The 17127-nt window shown below is 36.0% G+C and overlaps 1 protein-coding gene across 1 annotated transcript; it reads left to right on the top strand.

Moving 5' to 3' along the window:
* Positions 1-6696: 6696 nt before the first annotated feature.
* Positions 6697-14776, top strand: LOC110920851 (cyclin-D1-1). The gene is made up of 6 exons (XM_022165054.2): positions 6697-7121; positions 8556-8645; positions 11565-11660; positions 12359-12560; positions 12799-12929; positions 13412-14776. The coding sequence occupies exons 1-6, from the start codon at positions 6888-6890 to the stop codon at positions 13634-13636; spliced, it is 978 nt and encodes a 325-aa protein (XP_022020746.1). The 5' UTR covers positions 6697-6887; the 3' UTR covers positions 13637-14776.
* The last annotated feature ends 2351 nt before the right edge of the window (positions 14777-17127 follow it).

Raw genomic sequence — 17127 nt, 5'->3', positions numbered from 1 at the left:
GTTGATGAAGTCACATGTGCTAGTCCTAACATAGGAAACACATTTTCAAAATATGAGACGATGTTAGGATTTGCCTCCATGATAGTGTGTTTATGTACATCGGGATTTTTGGACTCATGTACAAGAAAACGATGCGCACTACTTTGATGTGCATATCCAATGAAAATGCAATCAATAGTTTTGGGTCCTATCCTAAGAGCCTTAGGAGGTGGTACAATCACCTTAGCTAGGCACCCCCACACTTTCAAGTATTTGTATGAAGGCTTCCTTTTTCTCTATAACTCATATGGAGTTTCGTCCCTATTTTTCAAAGGTATCTTGTTCAAAAGATAGTTTGCTGAGAGAATGGCGTCCCCCACATTTCTCGGTTCACTCCCGAGCTTATCAACATGGCGTTCATCATTTCTTTCAATGTGCGGTTCTTTCGTTCCGCCACGCCATTTGATTGTGGAGAATAAGGAGGTGTACACCGTGTATAATGCCACTTTTTGCGCATAAATCCGCAAAAGGTGCAACATATTCACCTCCTCGGTCGCTTCTCACAGCTTTTATCTTCTTTTTAAGTTGATTCTCAACTTCGTTTTTGTACAAGATAAACTTCTCTATTGCTTCGTCTTTACTCTTAAGTAAATACACATAGCAATATTTAGTACAATCATCAGTAAACGTGATGAAGTACTTATTTCCTCCATGCGTGGGAACCGCTTTTAAATCACACACATCGGTATGAATTAAATCAAGGGGTTCGGTTATTCGCTCAACCGATTTAAATGATGATCTCGTTAGTTTGGATTCAACACATGTCTCGCATTTGTGATCGGAATCGATATGGAATGTTGGTATTAAGTTTAATTTAATTAAACATCGTAATGAATTAAAATTTACATGTTCTAGTCTACCATGCCAAACATTAGAAGACTCAATCATGTAAGTAGAAGTAGAAAATTCATTCATTTTCTTGTTTTGGTTTACAACCATTACATTCATTTTGAACATACCATTAAGGGCATAGCCCTTTCCTACAAACATTCCACGTCTAGAAAGAACAAAATTGTCCGATTCAAACACTATACGAAATCCAAACTTGTTGAACATCCATCTCGACACGAGATTCTTCCGTATCTCTGGGACATAAAGCACATTGGTCAAAGTAAGCTCCTTGCCAGACGTCATCTTCAGGATGACAGTGCCTTCCCCCTTGATGCTTGCGGTAGCTTTGTTTCCCATATAAAGCTTTTCTTCACCCGACGCTTCCATGAATGTAGAGAAAAGAGCCTTGTCTCCACAAACATGGGGGGTTGCACCCGTGTCAACGAACCATCCTTTTGGGTTTTCACCCATCGCGTTGACTTCTTCAATCATAGCCGCTTCCTCGGTTATCATTGCAATGAGAGGCATACCATCCTCATCAACCATGTGCGCACGCTCACGCTTAGGTTTCTTGCATTGGTTAGCACGATGCCCCGTCTCGTTACAGTTGTAACAAGTACCTTGGAAAGGCACAAGCTTCTTTTTCACAGCCCCCTTTTTCGGTCCAAGGTTGTTAACCTTTGCTTTCCCTTTGTTGTCCTTTTACCCTTGCCTTTCTTGCCCTTTGAGGACTCCCCAACTTCCACCATGTTTGCCTTAGCCGAAGCTTGCAAAATGGTGCCTTTTTGGGCCACCCTGTTGTCCTCTTCTATACGAAGACAGACGACAAGTTCCTCAATCGTCATTTCCTTTCGCTTGTGTTTAAGATAATTCTTAAAATCCAACCAAGCAGGAGGTAATTTCTCAATCATGGCTGCCACTTGAAATGTCTCGCTAAGTACCATTCCCTCAGCATGGATGTCATGTAGTATAATTTGCAACCCTTGGACTTGGTTCATAACAGTCTTGTTATCAACCATTTTGAAGTCCAAGAAACGGGTGGCAACAAATTTCTTTGTTCCCGCATCCTCCGTCTTGTACTTTTTATCCAAGGACTCCCATAATTCTTTGGAAGTCTTGATATTATAGTACACATTATACAGTGCATCCGAGAGACCGTTGAGTACATAGCTTCGACATATGAAATCCGAGTGCTTCCAAGCCTCTACCACGCTCAGAGCCTGAGCGTCGGTCTCCCCTTCCACAGGTTGGGGAGCGGTTTCAGTCAAGAACCTCGCAAGGTTCATAGTGGTCAAGTAGAAGAACATCTTATGTTGCCACCTTTTGAAGTGGAGACCTGAGAACTTTTCGGGTCGTTCAGCATGATTTGCCACTGTGGACGCTCCCACAGTGTTGGCAGGGGTACCGACAACAACGTTGGTGTTGATGGTGTTCACGTTTTCAGTCGACATTCTGAAAAGTTCCAAGAAAAGAAGTTAATAAAACTGTTTTCAAAATAATAAATGTGCTAATTTATTATTGTTTGAGTGCGCAAAAAACCAGCCGTGTAGCTTCTAAGTCCAACTTTGAAGACTACAACAGTAGGATTTTTAGAACTCAGCGATAGAAAGGAGTAGAAGCAGAGTTCTGTTTTGACAAAGTCGCTACTTTGAATCAAAACAGAGAAAAAAAACTGTTTTTTTAAAACACAACTGTATGAATTCAAAACTGGTTCGAATTCACAGCAGAATATGTTTGTGATTCTACACGAACGGTGTTTTAAAAATTTGTTTTAAGATTGTAGAAATCCGTTCGTGTAAAATTAAATAAAATCATAATTAACTTGAATTACAACTGAATGAAAGCAGAAATAAAAATACAGTTACAACTGGAAGAAAAATACAAGAACAGAATTACAGAAAATTAAGATGTTCTTGGCTGAGGATCGTGTTAAACACAGGTCCCTTAAAACAAATTTCATGTCTCACAGGAGATCACGTTTGTTTCCAGGATACAACAGCCCGAAGCAGTTGCACTGCCGGTTTTGACTCCAACCCGAAGGTGTACCTTGAACTCTTGAAGAAGATGAAAAATTTCAGTAGAGAGAGATTGTAGAGAAGTGAGTTTCGGTGTGTTCTTCAACAGGGGTACCGCCCTATTTATACTAGCTGGACTTGAAGAAACTGAAAATCGAATTTAATGGGTGAATTAAACTGCATTAAACGTCTTCAATGCACTTTAATTCGTCATTAAATTCTCAGTCAAACGCATTAACTTCGCAGTTTCGAATGTTGAAACGTAACTGCACTGGCATTAACTGCTGCTGGAAGCTTCTGCGCGCGTGCGCAAGACACACTAGTGCGCGCGCAAGTCTGCACGCTCATGCGCGGTGCGTCCGTTTGGCTCACTGCCATGCGCGCGTGCGCCACACTGACTCAGGTCCATGCGCACCTGCGCGCGTGCGCCACGTTACCTGTGAACCTATACGAGCACGCCACACAGTCGCGCCGCATTGGCTCACTTTGGTGCGCCGCGCACGTCACATCAGGCCCCATGCACCATGCGCAACTACACACCTCCATGCCATGTGTACTCGCGCGCGTGCGCGCATGACTGCCATGTCACCAACCACCTGGTCCTTGCAGCCCTTGCTCCACCACGCGCACACGGTCAAAAATAAAAAAGGCGGCTCTCAAGCGGCTCGCGGCGATGCGAGCGTGCGAAGTGCGCCATCAAAGCGCCACATTGCGCCGCATCGCCCACACACGCGCGCGCGCGTGCGCAAGTGCGAGTTAGGGTGCTCCGCACCCTTCGCGAGTACACTTAGTGAGTGCTTCCATGAAACAATAAGGATAGAGAGTTCTCACTTAAATACCCCTTTAAGTTTCATCTCTCCTCCTATGTGGGACAAGTTGCCACTTTCCCACTTTTTCAGCATTCAAGTTTCAAACACCAAACTTTGAGCATCGATATCTCATTCATCTTAGCTCCGTTTTGGACGTTGTTTAGTTCGTTGCGAAGCCCTTCCAACGTAGAACACAAACCCAAAAATAAATATATAAAACCCGCTCATTTTACTATATTTATTTCTAGACCAAAATAGGAAAAAATTATTTTGCTATATTTGTGAAAAATGCTATTTCCGCAAATTTTCAACAACTTTTGTGCTAAAGGACAGCGCCTTGTATTCGATGTAAACATAAAGGACAAAACTTGTAATTACTCCATTTTTCAAAATAGTGATCCAAGACCTCCTTACGAGCTGCCACGTTGATACCAAGGTGGATGTGGTCTATTTGGAAGTCCTCTTCGAGTGCAAATCAAAAGGCGACACATGTTAAAAAATGGTCCGATGCGGCTCGAAAAAGTCTCTAGATAGATTCAAGATTTTCTTTTTTTTTTTTAATTTTCCACCATGATTTTTAAATGTGGGACCAGTGGAACCACCCGATCATATCCATCTCCACTAGGTATAATGCCTATACACCAATTCAGGAGGAAACCCAATAAATGTGAGAAAAACCCTCTTATGAGAATCGAACCAGGAAAACCTATTGGTCCCAAAACCTTATCCCATCCTCAAGATGCCACTAGGCTACAAAGCCATGAGCATTTATGTCATCTGATGTATTAATAATTGTAACTATTTAACCCGTTGGAATGTTAATAAGGTTTTTAAATTTTAAAGAGTAAATTGCCATTTTAGTCCCTGAGTTTTGTCCAAATTTGCCATTTTAGTCCAAATAGTTTTTTTTTTTTTTTGCCTCTGGGTCCCTGACTTTTCCTTTTTGTTGCCATTTTGATCACATACACTAACTCCATCCAAAAACTCCATCTTTAACCAGGGTATTTTGGGGATTTTCATTTTAGATGTTTTCAATTGCCATTTTGATCAAATTCCAAAAAATAAAAAAAATTCCAAAAAATCAAAAAAATTCTAAAAAATAATAAAAATTCTAAAAAATCATAAAAATTCTAAAAAATCCGTTTCGGCGCGAACCGTTTCGAACCCGAACCGTTTCGAGCTGAACCGTTTCGACGCGAACCGTTTCGACGCGAACCGTTTCGACCCGTACCGTTTCGAGCTGAACCGTTTCGACGCGAACCATTTCGACCCGTACCGTTTCGAAGTCGAATCGTTTCAAGCCGAACCATTTCAACCCGTACCGTTTCGAAGCCGAACCGTTTCAAGCCGTACCGTTTCGAACCGAACCGTGCCTTATCGAACCGAACCGTTTCGAGCTGAACCGTTTCGAGCTGATCCGTTTCGACGGTTCGGGTCGAAATGGTTCGGTTCGAAAGGGTTCGGTTCGAAACGGTTCGCATCGAAACGGTACGGTTCGAAACGGTTCGCGTCGATAAGGCACGGTTCGCGTCGAAACGATTCAGCTCGAAACGGTTCGGGTCGAAACGGTTCGCATCGAAACGGTTCAGCTGGAAACAGTTCGGTTCGAAACGGTTCAGCTGGAAACGGTTCGGTTCGAAACGGTTCAGCTCGAAACGGTTCAGCTCGAAACGGTACGGGTCGAAACGGTTCGGGTCGAAATGGTACGGGTCGAAACGGTTCGCGTCAAAACGGTTCAACTCGAAACAGTTCGCGTCGAAACGGTTCAGCTCGAAAAGGTTCGGGTCGAAACGGTACGGGTCGAAACGGTTCGCGTCGAAAGGGTTCAGCTCGAAACGGTTCGGGTTCGACACGGTTCGCGCCGAAACGGATTTTTTGGATTTTTTTAGAATTTTTGTGATTTTTTTGAATTTTTATTATTTTTTGGAATTTTTTTTTATTTTTTGGATTTTATTTTTATTTTTTGGAATTGGATCAAAATGACAATTATTGAAAACATTTAAAATGAAAATCCCCAAAATACCCCTGGTTAAAGATGGAGTTTTTGGATGAAGTTAGTGTATGTGATTAAAATGGCAACAAAAGGGAAAAGTCAGGGACCCAGAGACAAAAAAAAAACTATTTAGACTAAAATGGTAAATTTGGACAAAACTCAGGGACTAAAATGGCAATTTACTCAATTTTAAATTTCAAGTCAGGGACCCAGAGACACTTAAACGGTATTTAAGTAGGGTTTTTTTCCTCCTAATTTTATAACTATTGTTTATGTTCTTCATTCATGATTACCCAAGTAGGCATTTCAAGGTAGGAGTGTTCCTTATATGAATCAAACTTGAATCCGCTTTCAAAACATTCATGTAATTCATAAAACGGTTATATAATCACATACTTTACGCACAATCTAATTTATTTTATATCTATAAGTCACTACGTATAAAATGTATTATCAATTCTCACGACCTTCTCCATAAAACCGGTCATCTAATGCACGTGTCATCGGGTAATTATTAATATCAAACAATATTTGTAGATGTCGATATATGTTCACTAATGTTTCCTTAACATTATTGGAGCAACAAGTTTGACAAACTATTTAAATAATTATCAAATTATTAGCCTAAAATTGTATTTGTGTTATGTCATAAGTTAGACAAACAACATTTGTAAATGTAGATTTATGTTCACCTACATGTTGAGACAGAGTGGTATGATGTTCTTTACAAAAGTGATGGAAATTCAAATCCTTATAAAGGAGCAAGCGACCTCTTAGCCAGATAAGAGGAGATTTTAATACTCTCCATTAGCGAAATCCTAACCGTACGTCGCTAGAAAAAAAAAAACTACGTTCGTAAATCATTTTATTATATGTTTTTTCCGCACACAACATATTACTTAAAAAATAAAAAATAAAATATCTTTACAAATACGTACAAAAACAAGTAGCTTAATACACAGACATGTATACAATCACACATATATATAACTAGAGAAGACAGATGAAGCATTTCAATATCTCTTACACCACCACTCCTACTTGCTATTAATAATATATTCACCGGTCAGTTAACTTCTCTGGCCACCACATTCCGGTCACTTCTAACCTAAACCTACCGGAACACTCGCCGTATTTCTAACAAACATGACCAGATCAGCATGAGCAATCAGTATCACTCCATCAATTATCATCATCATCATGTCAGTATCGTGCTCCGACTTACTCTGCGGCGAGGATTCCGGCATATTCTCCGCCGATGAACGGCCACAGTGTTCTTATGAGTTCGATTATTGTGCCGATTTCGATGATTCGATTGCGGAGTTTGTAGAACAGGAGAGGAAGTTCGTTCCTGGAATCGATTACGTTGAGAGATTTCAATCGCAAGTTCTAGATGCTTCTGCGAGAGAAGAATCTGTTGCATGGATCCTCAAGGTAATATATGTGCTAATGCTACACCAAGGATGAGCACGGTACCCGTTCAGTATCGAACCGGTCCAAAAAAACGGGAAAATTGGGTGCCGGTACAAATATACCGGTTCGGTACTGGTATTTACCAGTTTTACCCGTAAATATCGGTACCGGTACTGAATATATCTGGTACGGTTCGGTACTGATATCCGGTACCAAATGCTCATCCCTAGATGTGCATACATATTGTTAATTCGAATAACTCGATTTCTTCATCAACGGTATTCGTTAATTTGAAAACATGAAAACTATTGTCCGTACGATTGATAATAGTTTGTTATAAATTCGCTAACGTGCGCCTTGGTTGTTGTCCTCGTTATTTTAACGCGATCGAAAAATATTTGCTATAAATTTGCTAAAGGGCGCCTCGGCTGTTACCGTTAATTTAATGCGATTGAAAAAGGTTTGCTATCGTGAGCCTCGGTTGTTATGTATTATGACTCGACTGACAAAAGTTGGTTACAAATTTGCTGCGCTTTGGCTGTTGGTTTAATTTAATGACACTGAGAAAAGTTTGTTATAAATTTGCTAACGTGCGCATCGGTTGTTATGGTAGACTAGTGCGATTTAAAAAGCTTGTTATGAATTTGCGCAGTGGCGGATCTGGGAATTTTTCACTCCAGGTTCCTTTTTGATAGATTTTCACTATTTCTTACTATTTTTTTAAATCATACAAAATTTCTACTATTTTTTTCATTTTTTTCCAAACTAAGGGGGTTCCCGGGAACCCCCAAAACACCCCTGGATCCGCCACTACGCCTCGCTTGTTATCGTAATTTATGTTCGTGTTGAGCTGGATTTACTCTTTCGAAAATACATCGGATTGCTTTTGCGAATCTGAGATCGGCGCCATCATATATGAACTGACTAGGATAAGCATTTGGTATCGGGTACCGGTATTTATTTCCAGAGTTTTTGATACTTTATCATAAATATAAAGAGAAACTTTGGTTTATTCCAAACAACTTTATCGGGGGATAAGCATCTGGTACCAGGTACCGGCATCGAATCGGCGGTATCGGTACCGAACCGGTCAGGGGCGGTTCTTAGAAGGCCCGTGCCAGGGCCACGGCCCTGGCAAGTTTTTTCGATCGTAGTGCTAATTTCCGCATTTCGATCGAAATTTTTTGTATATACTATGTTCGGCCCGGGCATTTTTTAGTGCCTGTCTTTCGGCCCTGGGACGTTCAACGGGCAAGATCCGCCACTAGAACCGGTATATTCGGTACCAGTACCCACTTTTTTCCATTTTTCAGTACCGAACGGATACCGTGCTCATCCCTATGGACCGTTTGACATAACCGTTTGAGAAAAGTGTAAAAAATGTGATTTGATGCGATTCATACTCGATCATTTGGGGTTGTTCATTAGTGATTTGATTATGGTGCTTTGTTACAGGTGCAACGGTTTTATGGTTTTCAGCCGTTAACGGCGTATCTCTCCGTCAACTACCTGGATCGTTTCATCTATTGTCGTGGCTTCCCGGTGGTATGTTCCGTCAACTCCATCATTAATTTCAAATCGCCAAAAATTTAAAAAAAAAAAAAAAAAAAACCTTCCACTATTATTTTGCGCGGTTATTTCCCGCATTCTTTTAGATATAACATGTTGCCTTTTGTATGACCAACTAAAAAAAGTAGTTATAAATTTAAAAAATCATTAGTTATTAATAACTAGAGAATAACCAACTTTGTGGTTAAAGAACTAACTCCTCAATTATTTTATTAGCATTTAGACCTTGTTTATTTTGTTAGCATTTAGACCTTGTTAAGTTTTTATTTGTTTTCATTTATATCCCTCATTTGTATCTGCTACGTTGTTTGGTCGTTTTGTATAACATAATATAGTACATTATGTTAGGTAGAGGATCCTGTAAAAAGTGCTCAAAGTGTAAGAAGTGTGAGAAGTGTATTATAACACTATATATAATACTATATAACACCATATAAACACCGTATAACAATATGTAACACCATATAATACCATATAACACTATGTAACACTATATATCATTATATAACAAATATAACACTATAGGTTGTCTGATAGCATGTCTATGATAGATGTATAGTATTATATTTGTTATATAATGATATATAGTGTTACATAGTGTTATATGGTATTATATGGTGTTACATATTGTTATACGGTGTTTATATGGTGTTATATAGTATTATATATAGTGTTATAATACACTTCTTACACTTCTCACACTTTAGGCCCTTTTTACACTATCCTTACCCCATTATGTTATACAATATAAATATATAATATATAATATTAGGCTGGAGGGTGTATCACATTGCAATAGTTTAAAGTCACATATCAAACAAAATGCAAAAAAAAAAAAAAAAAAAAAAACAAACAAAAAAAAAAAACAGAGAAAAAGATTTGATTTGTTGAAAAGAATGGGCCCATCCTGCTTTTCCCTTTAACGCTCGTTACTGCAATGACGGGGCATTGATGGCGCGCCCCCTTTGGCGCACAGGAGATGGGGTGAGAGCGCTATAGAGCGCTAACGAGTCTGATGTGGCCAGGGCGCTATACAAAGTAGGTTATATACATAAAGCAGGACCAACTATATACGTCAAATCAGTAACACATGCATTGTTTGTTTGGCATTCACTATCACATGTGTTGTTGATTGTATTACACAACGTAATATTGTATAGTATGTTGTATAATACATAATATTTTACAGTATACTAAATGCATTTTGGCTTATTTGTTTTTTTTTTTTTTTCAATTTATAAGAGAAGGTTGTTAACTATTAACTATAGCTTAAGGTTTATTATTAGCAAAAAAAAAAAAAAAAAACTTTTGTATTATTTAAATTTGTTTATTTATGAAAAAAAGAGAAAATTGTTTATAACCACTATCATATTTTTTGTTCACCTCTTTTTGTTTCTATCTGTAGTGTTTAGAGTAGTTAGAAAAAAATTGTATTAGTTTTAGTTTTAATTTTGTTCTCTTTATTTTTAATATTTATTATAAGTTACCTCATATTATTTACTTGTACGTATTGTTCGAAAAATACAAGGAGTTTTCTAAAAAGAGTGTGATCAGAGTTTATATAATATTCTACATTTAAAGCAAAATGCTGTGTTTTTATGGTCTTTATACTTCTTTATTTTACACTTTATGTAACAAGAGTCCAAAGGATCATATTATATAATATTTTATATTTTATTGTATATAAGCTTTTGGATTTTAGTTTGGCTAGAATTAATTTTGTTTTCTAATATATAAGTTTGGAGCTATAAAATATTCCCATTTTCATTGTATGAAAATAAAAAAAATGCCTTCATAATTTCTGGAAAAAGTATAGGAATAAACCGACCATTTTAAATAGTCAAATGATCTCTCTAGAGATCCCAAATAATTTCTTAGTGAACGTAATGAATGTTATTGACTTTTTTGAATCGAGTGGGCTTTTTCTTATTTTCAATGTATTAAAAAAAGTCAGAAAAAATATCTAATTATTAGCACAATATAAAAAATTAGAAAGAGACAACTTATATACCTTAATTACATAGAATAAGAGTACTGTACAATTGAGCTTAACGTATCAGCGTACGCAATGTAGATTCCGCATATTATAATCCTCTCAAACTAAAACCCGCATGTTGAAACAACCAAAAGCCGCATGTTATTTGTTCCACAAGCCGCATGTTATGTTTTCCAAATCCGCATGTTATGTTTTTTTTCCAAATCCGCATGTTATACAAATCACGGCTGAAGTTATAACACTAGATCCGCATGTTATATTCTCTTAGCGTACACTTCATACGTTAAGGGCAATTGTACAATAACCGGCCTCTAATTATATATAAGATTTTCAACCGAAATTAAATTTAAATATTTAATTTTATTTATCTATTTTGTTCGTATCATCTTTGCTATGGTTGCGTAATTGCATTCCAGTGTATCTGTTTATATACAGTTACATTGTGTTACGCAACTAGACGTTGCTTGATTTACCTCGCTCATGATTGGCATTATAGAGTTTGATTTAAACTGGATTGTGTTGTCAACATTCATACTTTTCAAAAAGAAAAATTGTTAATTAATTAGTACAAACATCTTTGTCATGGAATAATCATCGAGTGATATAGGGCTCAACTGCTTCGTTGTCTATTCGACCACCTATATATATATATATATATATATATATATATATATATATATATATATAACATTTAATTTGTATATAATTATTTCCCCTTGAAAAGGGTTACATTAGGATGTGCACCTTTGTCTCTTCTAGTCCCACCAGAAAACACTAAATATATTAACTTAATGATCAATTATTATTAATTAATTATTTATTATTATTATTATTATTATTATTATTTTAATTAAATTACCAGGTATTTTTTCCTAATTAATTTTCTTAATAATTAACAGGGAAATGGGTGGCCCTTGCAACTCTTATCTGTGGCTTGCTTGTCTTTAGCAGCCAAAATGGAGGAACCTTTTGTTCCTTCCATTCTTGATCTTCAGGTAAGTTATTCTACATTTCACTTTATTAATCTTGGTTTTAAAAGGCGCGTATCAGACGCACTTGAGGCACGAGGCGATGAGAAAAACGACTCAAGGCTTTGATGAGGCGGTTATAAACATGTGTGTTTAAGTTGGTCAAATATAGGATATGGAGTGGAGGCTAATGTTTTATAAAAAAAAAAAAAAAAAAAAAAAACTAGAGTTAAATGTCATTTTAGTCCCTGTGGTTTGGGCCATTTTGCCAGTTTAGTCCAAAGGTTTCATTTTTCGCTTGTGGGTCCAAAAGGGTTTCACCGTTGCCATTTTAGTCCATTGGGTTAGCTTCATCCATTTTTTCTGTTAACGAGAAGGGAAATTCGGTCATTTTATATGGCCGAATTGGCCTTCTAGTTAACAGAATCACATATAAAATGACTGAATTGCCCTCCTCGTTAACAAACAAAATGGATGAAGTTAACCCAGTGGACTAAAATGGCAACGATGAAACCTTTTCGGACTCACAGGCGAAAAATGAAACCTTTGGACTAAATTGACAAAATTGCCCAAACCATAGGGACTAAAATGGCATTTAACTCTGGAACACAACTTTTTTTTTTTTTTTGACATCCTTCCAAATCCTTTTTTTTCTTTTGTTAAATGAAACTCAGGAACACAGCGTTAAGCTAATATTTTAATCATCCTATCTTTTTATGACACAGATCGAAGGTGCAAAATACATTTTTGAGCCAAAAACAATACGAAGAATGGAGTTTCTTGTCCTTGGTGTTTTGGATTGGAGACTGAGATCCGTTACACCGTTTAGCTTTATCGGTTTTTTCGCTCACAAGATCGATCCAACCGGGACTTATACCGGCTTCCTTATCTCAAGAGCAACCCAAATTATTCTATCCAATATTCAAGGTAATATCTATACTATATTGGTTGTAACAAACATTATTGTATTTTAAAAGACAAGTTTAATAAAAAGAGTTTATGTTCCGCATGCATGTAGGTGTTTGGTTGGTACTAACAAATCAAATGCTTCTTATACAGGCTTAAATAATCACAAAATAAAAATATAGTATTAGTACTCTTGCATTGCATGCGCTTCTAAATTCAAATTATAAAAGAAGTTGACCAAAAAGTTTGACTTTTGCAGAAGCTAGTTTACTTGAGTATTGGCCATCATGTATTGCTGCTGCAACCATACTATGTGCAGCAAGTGATCTTTCTAGTTTCTCGCTTGTAAATGCCGATCAAGCCGAATCATGGTGTGATGGTCTAAGCAAAGTAAGTCGATCGCCTTCTGCTTTAACTCTTGTACCACATGTCAAAAACAACTTATTTCGTTTCAAAATAACCATAAGAATCGTGAAAATGTTTCAAATGTATAAATTTGTGATTTTTTTTCTATCAATATGCAATAAACATATCCGTATCTATATATATATATATATATATATATATATATATATATATATATATATATATATATATATATCTATATCTACTCTACTGATTTTTTTTGAAAACACGTGTCAGTTTCTGGTGTGACTCATCTTTATTTTCCCGCATTTTTCTCGTATTAAACAATAATATTCATTCAATCATAATATTCTCACTTCTCCCGCCTTCTAAATAATTACTTTATTTTTTCTACTTATTAATAACAACTTAATATTTAATTGATCCAACCCTGTGTAATACACGGGTTTCTAATCCCGTATATTAATAAACAACTTAACTAATTTTGATTCCTTTGATTTGTTTAGGAGAAGATCACAAAATGTTATAGACTAGTACAAGGAGTGAGTACTTTGAATCAATCGACGACAAAATCAACAAAGATATTACCGGTACAAGTTCGAGTTACGACTCGTGTGAGTATCGAGTCAGGTGACTCGTCATCTTCGTCTTCGTCGCCCTATTCATACAAAAGAAGGAAATTAAACAACTACTTGTGGGTAGACGATGACAAAACATCAACTTCTAGTTAAAAGACATCAATAATAAATAAATAATTATGGGGTAGAGTGGGAAAATAGAAAAAGAAAAGTTGTGTGGTTTCAACTTTAGGCGTCCCAGATTCCTCGCTCTATTTTTTATAAAGGAATCCGTAAAATACATAATCAATTTTAAATATAGATATGTGAGATATGCATAAACAGTTATAATTTAACTATGATACGTAAGATGGTTATGTATCTTATGCATTATGCGTTTCTCGTGTTTATATATATAAAATTGGTTATGTATTGAGCACACCCCAATATATAAATATAAATAGTTGACTAAGAGTGATTTTATTAGTTTATTAGTAGGTGGCAATAGTCATAATTCATAAATTTGGCTTTTGCTAATTCCCTAAGGAAAGGGGAGTTTGGTACATATCATTTTGGTGTGAGAAAGTTGGTTTTGGTTTGTGATAGTGATAGAGGTGGGAATGGTGAATGAATTCAAATGTGGCATTCATTTGTTGAATGATTCAAGATTGAGGGGTTGGGCATTTGTGGGTCCCTCCTTGCATAGAGTTTGGAATCGGATTTGAAAATCGATTTAATCTCGTCAAACAACAAGCTTTGGATGACACGTGGATATACTACTGGTTATCGGTTTGTAGATGAAAGGTTGCTGAAACGACAAAAAGACTAAAACAGTCGAAGGGCGTTGTCGAAGTTTCTTTCGCTTCAAATTAATTTTATTTTTATTTTTTCTTGATGAAAAAAAAAAGATTTGATTTTGAGAGTTGTTTGAGAGATACATGCTTTGATTTGTATGTGTATCTTCTCACACGTGTGCATGTGTGTTATTTTGGCGGGAAATGTTATGGGCAACATTTTTCCAATTTTTTGATTAATCCCTTTTACATAACGGGGACTTTTCATGCGTGCGATGGTGACACGTGTGTCTTTTAGTTTTTTTTTTAATCTTTTTAAAAGGTTAAAAAAGTCCCTTTCTTAATGGTCTGAATTTGGCCTAACCATACCAAAGGTCTTTGGGGCCTTTATCTTTTATCCTTCTTTATATTTTTTGTTTTATTAAGCGTGTTTGTATTTGTCATGTGAATATTCATGAAATTATTATATGATTTCATCATGTTCCATCACGTGATTGACATGTGATACATTTTGTAGGTTTCCCATTTGTTCTTTAAGTACATACTCTATGGTTTGTAATTTGTGTATCACATACGTCTATGTACATCATTATATATAATTCTATTGTATGAAAAAAAAATACTATTTAGGCTCTTAAATTTTAGATCAACGGATTTGGCTCTCAAGCGCGCGGTATGCTTTAATCGTTAGTAATAGTTCAACAACGCTAATTTCAACGGGTAAATGCATTGTTTGCTTCGACGAAATCTAAAGGCTAGACAAAGAAGGGTTTTAGTACTAGGGGTTGACTACTAGTGATTCTTCAAGGGTTAGACACCACACCTTGTTTCTAGTGTTAGTTTGAGCTCGATTGAAGATGGAGACCAGTCTCTAATTTCGAATCTTAACAACCTAAAGATGGAGACTAGTCTCCAATTTCAATTCTAACCCTAATTCTATATGGATGTGTTTGTTCGATTATGGTTTCATTTTGCTCATCGATTCTTTGTTTGGGTTGCAACAGATGATGACTTTGATCGAGAATGTAAAGTTCTTTACATTCTCTTCAACGAGAACAACAACCAACTAGAAAATATCACCATCAAGAGTTAGAGCAGATGCGATAACATGAATCAAACGCTTTAAACTATAAAGCGATCAAGTTTTCATTAGGAAAAACACATCACAACATATACTCGCTTCTAGCAAAAAGATAGATTCACCATCCTCAATGGGTTGGCTCCCGGAAGCACCACATTTAAAGTGGACCATACTCGGTCACAAGTGCGAAAGGCCGGAGGAACTGCGCCAAACCTCTTAGTGTAAACAAACATCCTTAAAGCTCACATCTAACTTCCACAATCTTGTATTCGGAGTCATCGATTCATTTGAGAACCATGGTCATGCAATCATCAAAGACTTTCCATGTCCATGGTAATGAGCCCTCCTCATTGTGAGCTTTTCTTCCATCACGATAGGTGGCACTATACCCCGATGGTACATATGGTGGAATAGGGGTTTTGTCTAGTTTGTTATTGAAAGTGGCTTGTTCTTGGATTTCATTATCTCATACCAAAGAGACACTTAAATTTCGTCCCAAAAAAGTAAAATTTCTTTTGAAATTAATAATGGTATAATGTTCTCATTCTATCATCCCTTTCACATAGTGATAGTAAGACATTTTTTTCTTAATTTATATAGATGTCATAATCAAATAATCTCTTTCAAAGGCAATCAAAAAGATTGGATAACAACTTCAATTCTTTTTTTATTTTCTTAGGGTCTATTTAATCAATCATATATTTCAAGGTTCATAGTGTCTTCCTTTAATCTTAATCAATGACCAATTTCGAACAAAAGAATTGAAATAATAATTTAACGAAGTTAACATCTTGTTTTATCTTGAAAACATTTAGTATTTAATAAAAGTATACAAAATTACAATTTGGTTAAAACTTATGAATGTTTTAAAAACCGATTTAAACCGGCCAGTTGTACTGGTTAAACCATCCAGTGCACCTGGTTAAACTGTTTCTTAATCCAACCCGGTAAGGTATAAAAACCGATGTTTAAAACATTGCTTGTGACTATGTTTTAAAGCCTGAATTATTGGGTACAAAAAGAGACAACCTAAGGTCGTGACTCATGATCTACCTAGGAGCCGCTAGTTACCTTTTTAGAAATTCAACACTAGTTTGGAACCATTTTTAATTAAACTACTAAAATTATTTCTATTTGCAATTAGTTAATACAATCGTTTGTCTAGTGTGTATCCAAGTTGGTTTCAATGAAAACGAGAATTAAAAGTGACATGTGTTTAATCTTCAATGCAAAACAAAACTAAACTATTTAAAAAAATTGTATGCACTAATGAATCACTTTGGTTGAATCACCTTCTAACAACACTCACAGTGGTTCTCTTATATATTTGTAGTTGTAAGTGGATGATAATTATAGTTCCTCTATATATTTGTGAGTGAGTTACATATATAATAAGGAATAGTTGTAAGTGGATGAGAGAGATAAGTTATTGTTCATCTGTAAATATACAGAAAACACTGCTAAGCCCTATATTTTTTTAATCATTTTTTAAAGTGATTATGAGTGAAGGAGAGAGAAGAAAATACTCGTTTCTATGACGTAAGTTTAAAAAAAATTAACGTACAAAAAAGTTACGATCCTTTAAAAATTGTGAGGGTAGTTTGTTTTTTATAAGGTGATAAAGTATAACTACTAACTAATTATTTATAGTTTTGTTAAATACGAGGGATTAAAGTGTAATTAAGATGATGTGTTTAAAATGTAATTAGCGTTTGAAAGACTAGTTACCATTGTTTTAAGTTTTACCTTTTGCATTAAAGAAAAAAATCTAACTTTTTGGTATCTTAAAA

Source organism: Helianthus annuus, chromosome 17 (genome assembly GCF_002127325.2).
Source record: "Helianthus annuus cultivar XRQ/B chromosome 17, HanXRQr2.0-SUNRISE, whole genome shotgun sequence".
Taxonomy (NCBI): Eukaryota; Viridiplantae; Streptophyta; class Magnoliopsida; order Asterales; family Asteraceae; genus Helianthus; species Helianthus annuus.
Note: the sequence above shows the minus strand (reverse complement) of the source record. Positions and strands in the feature narration are given on the sequence as shown.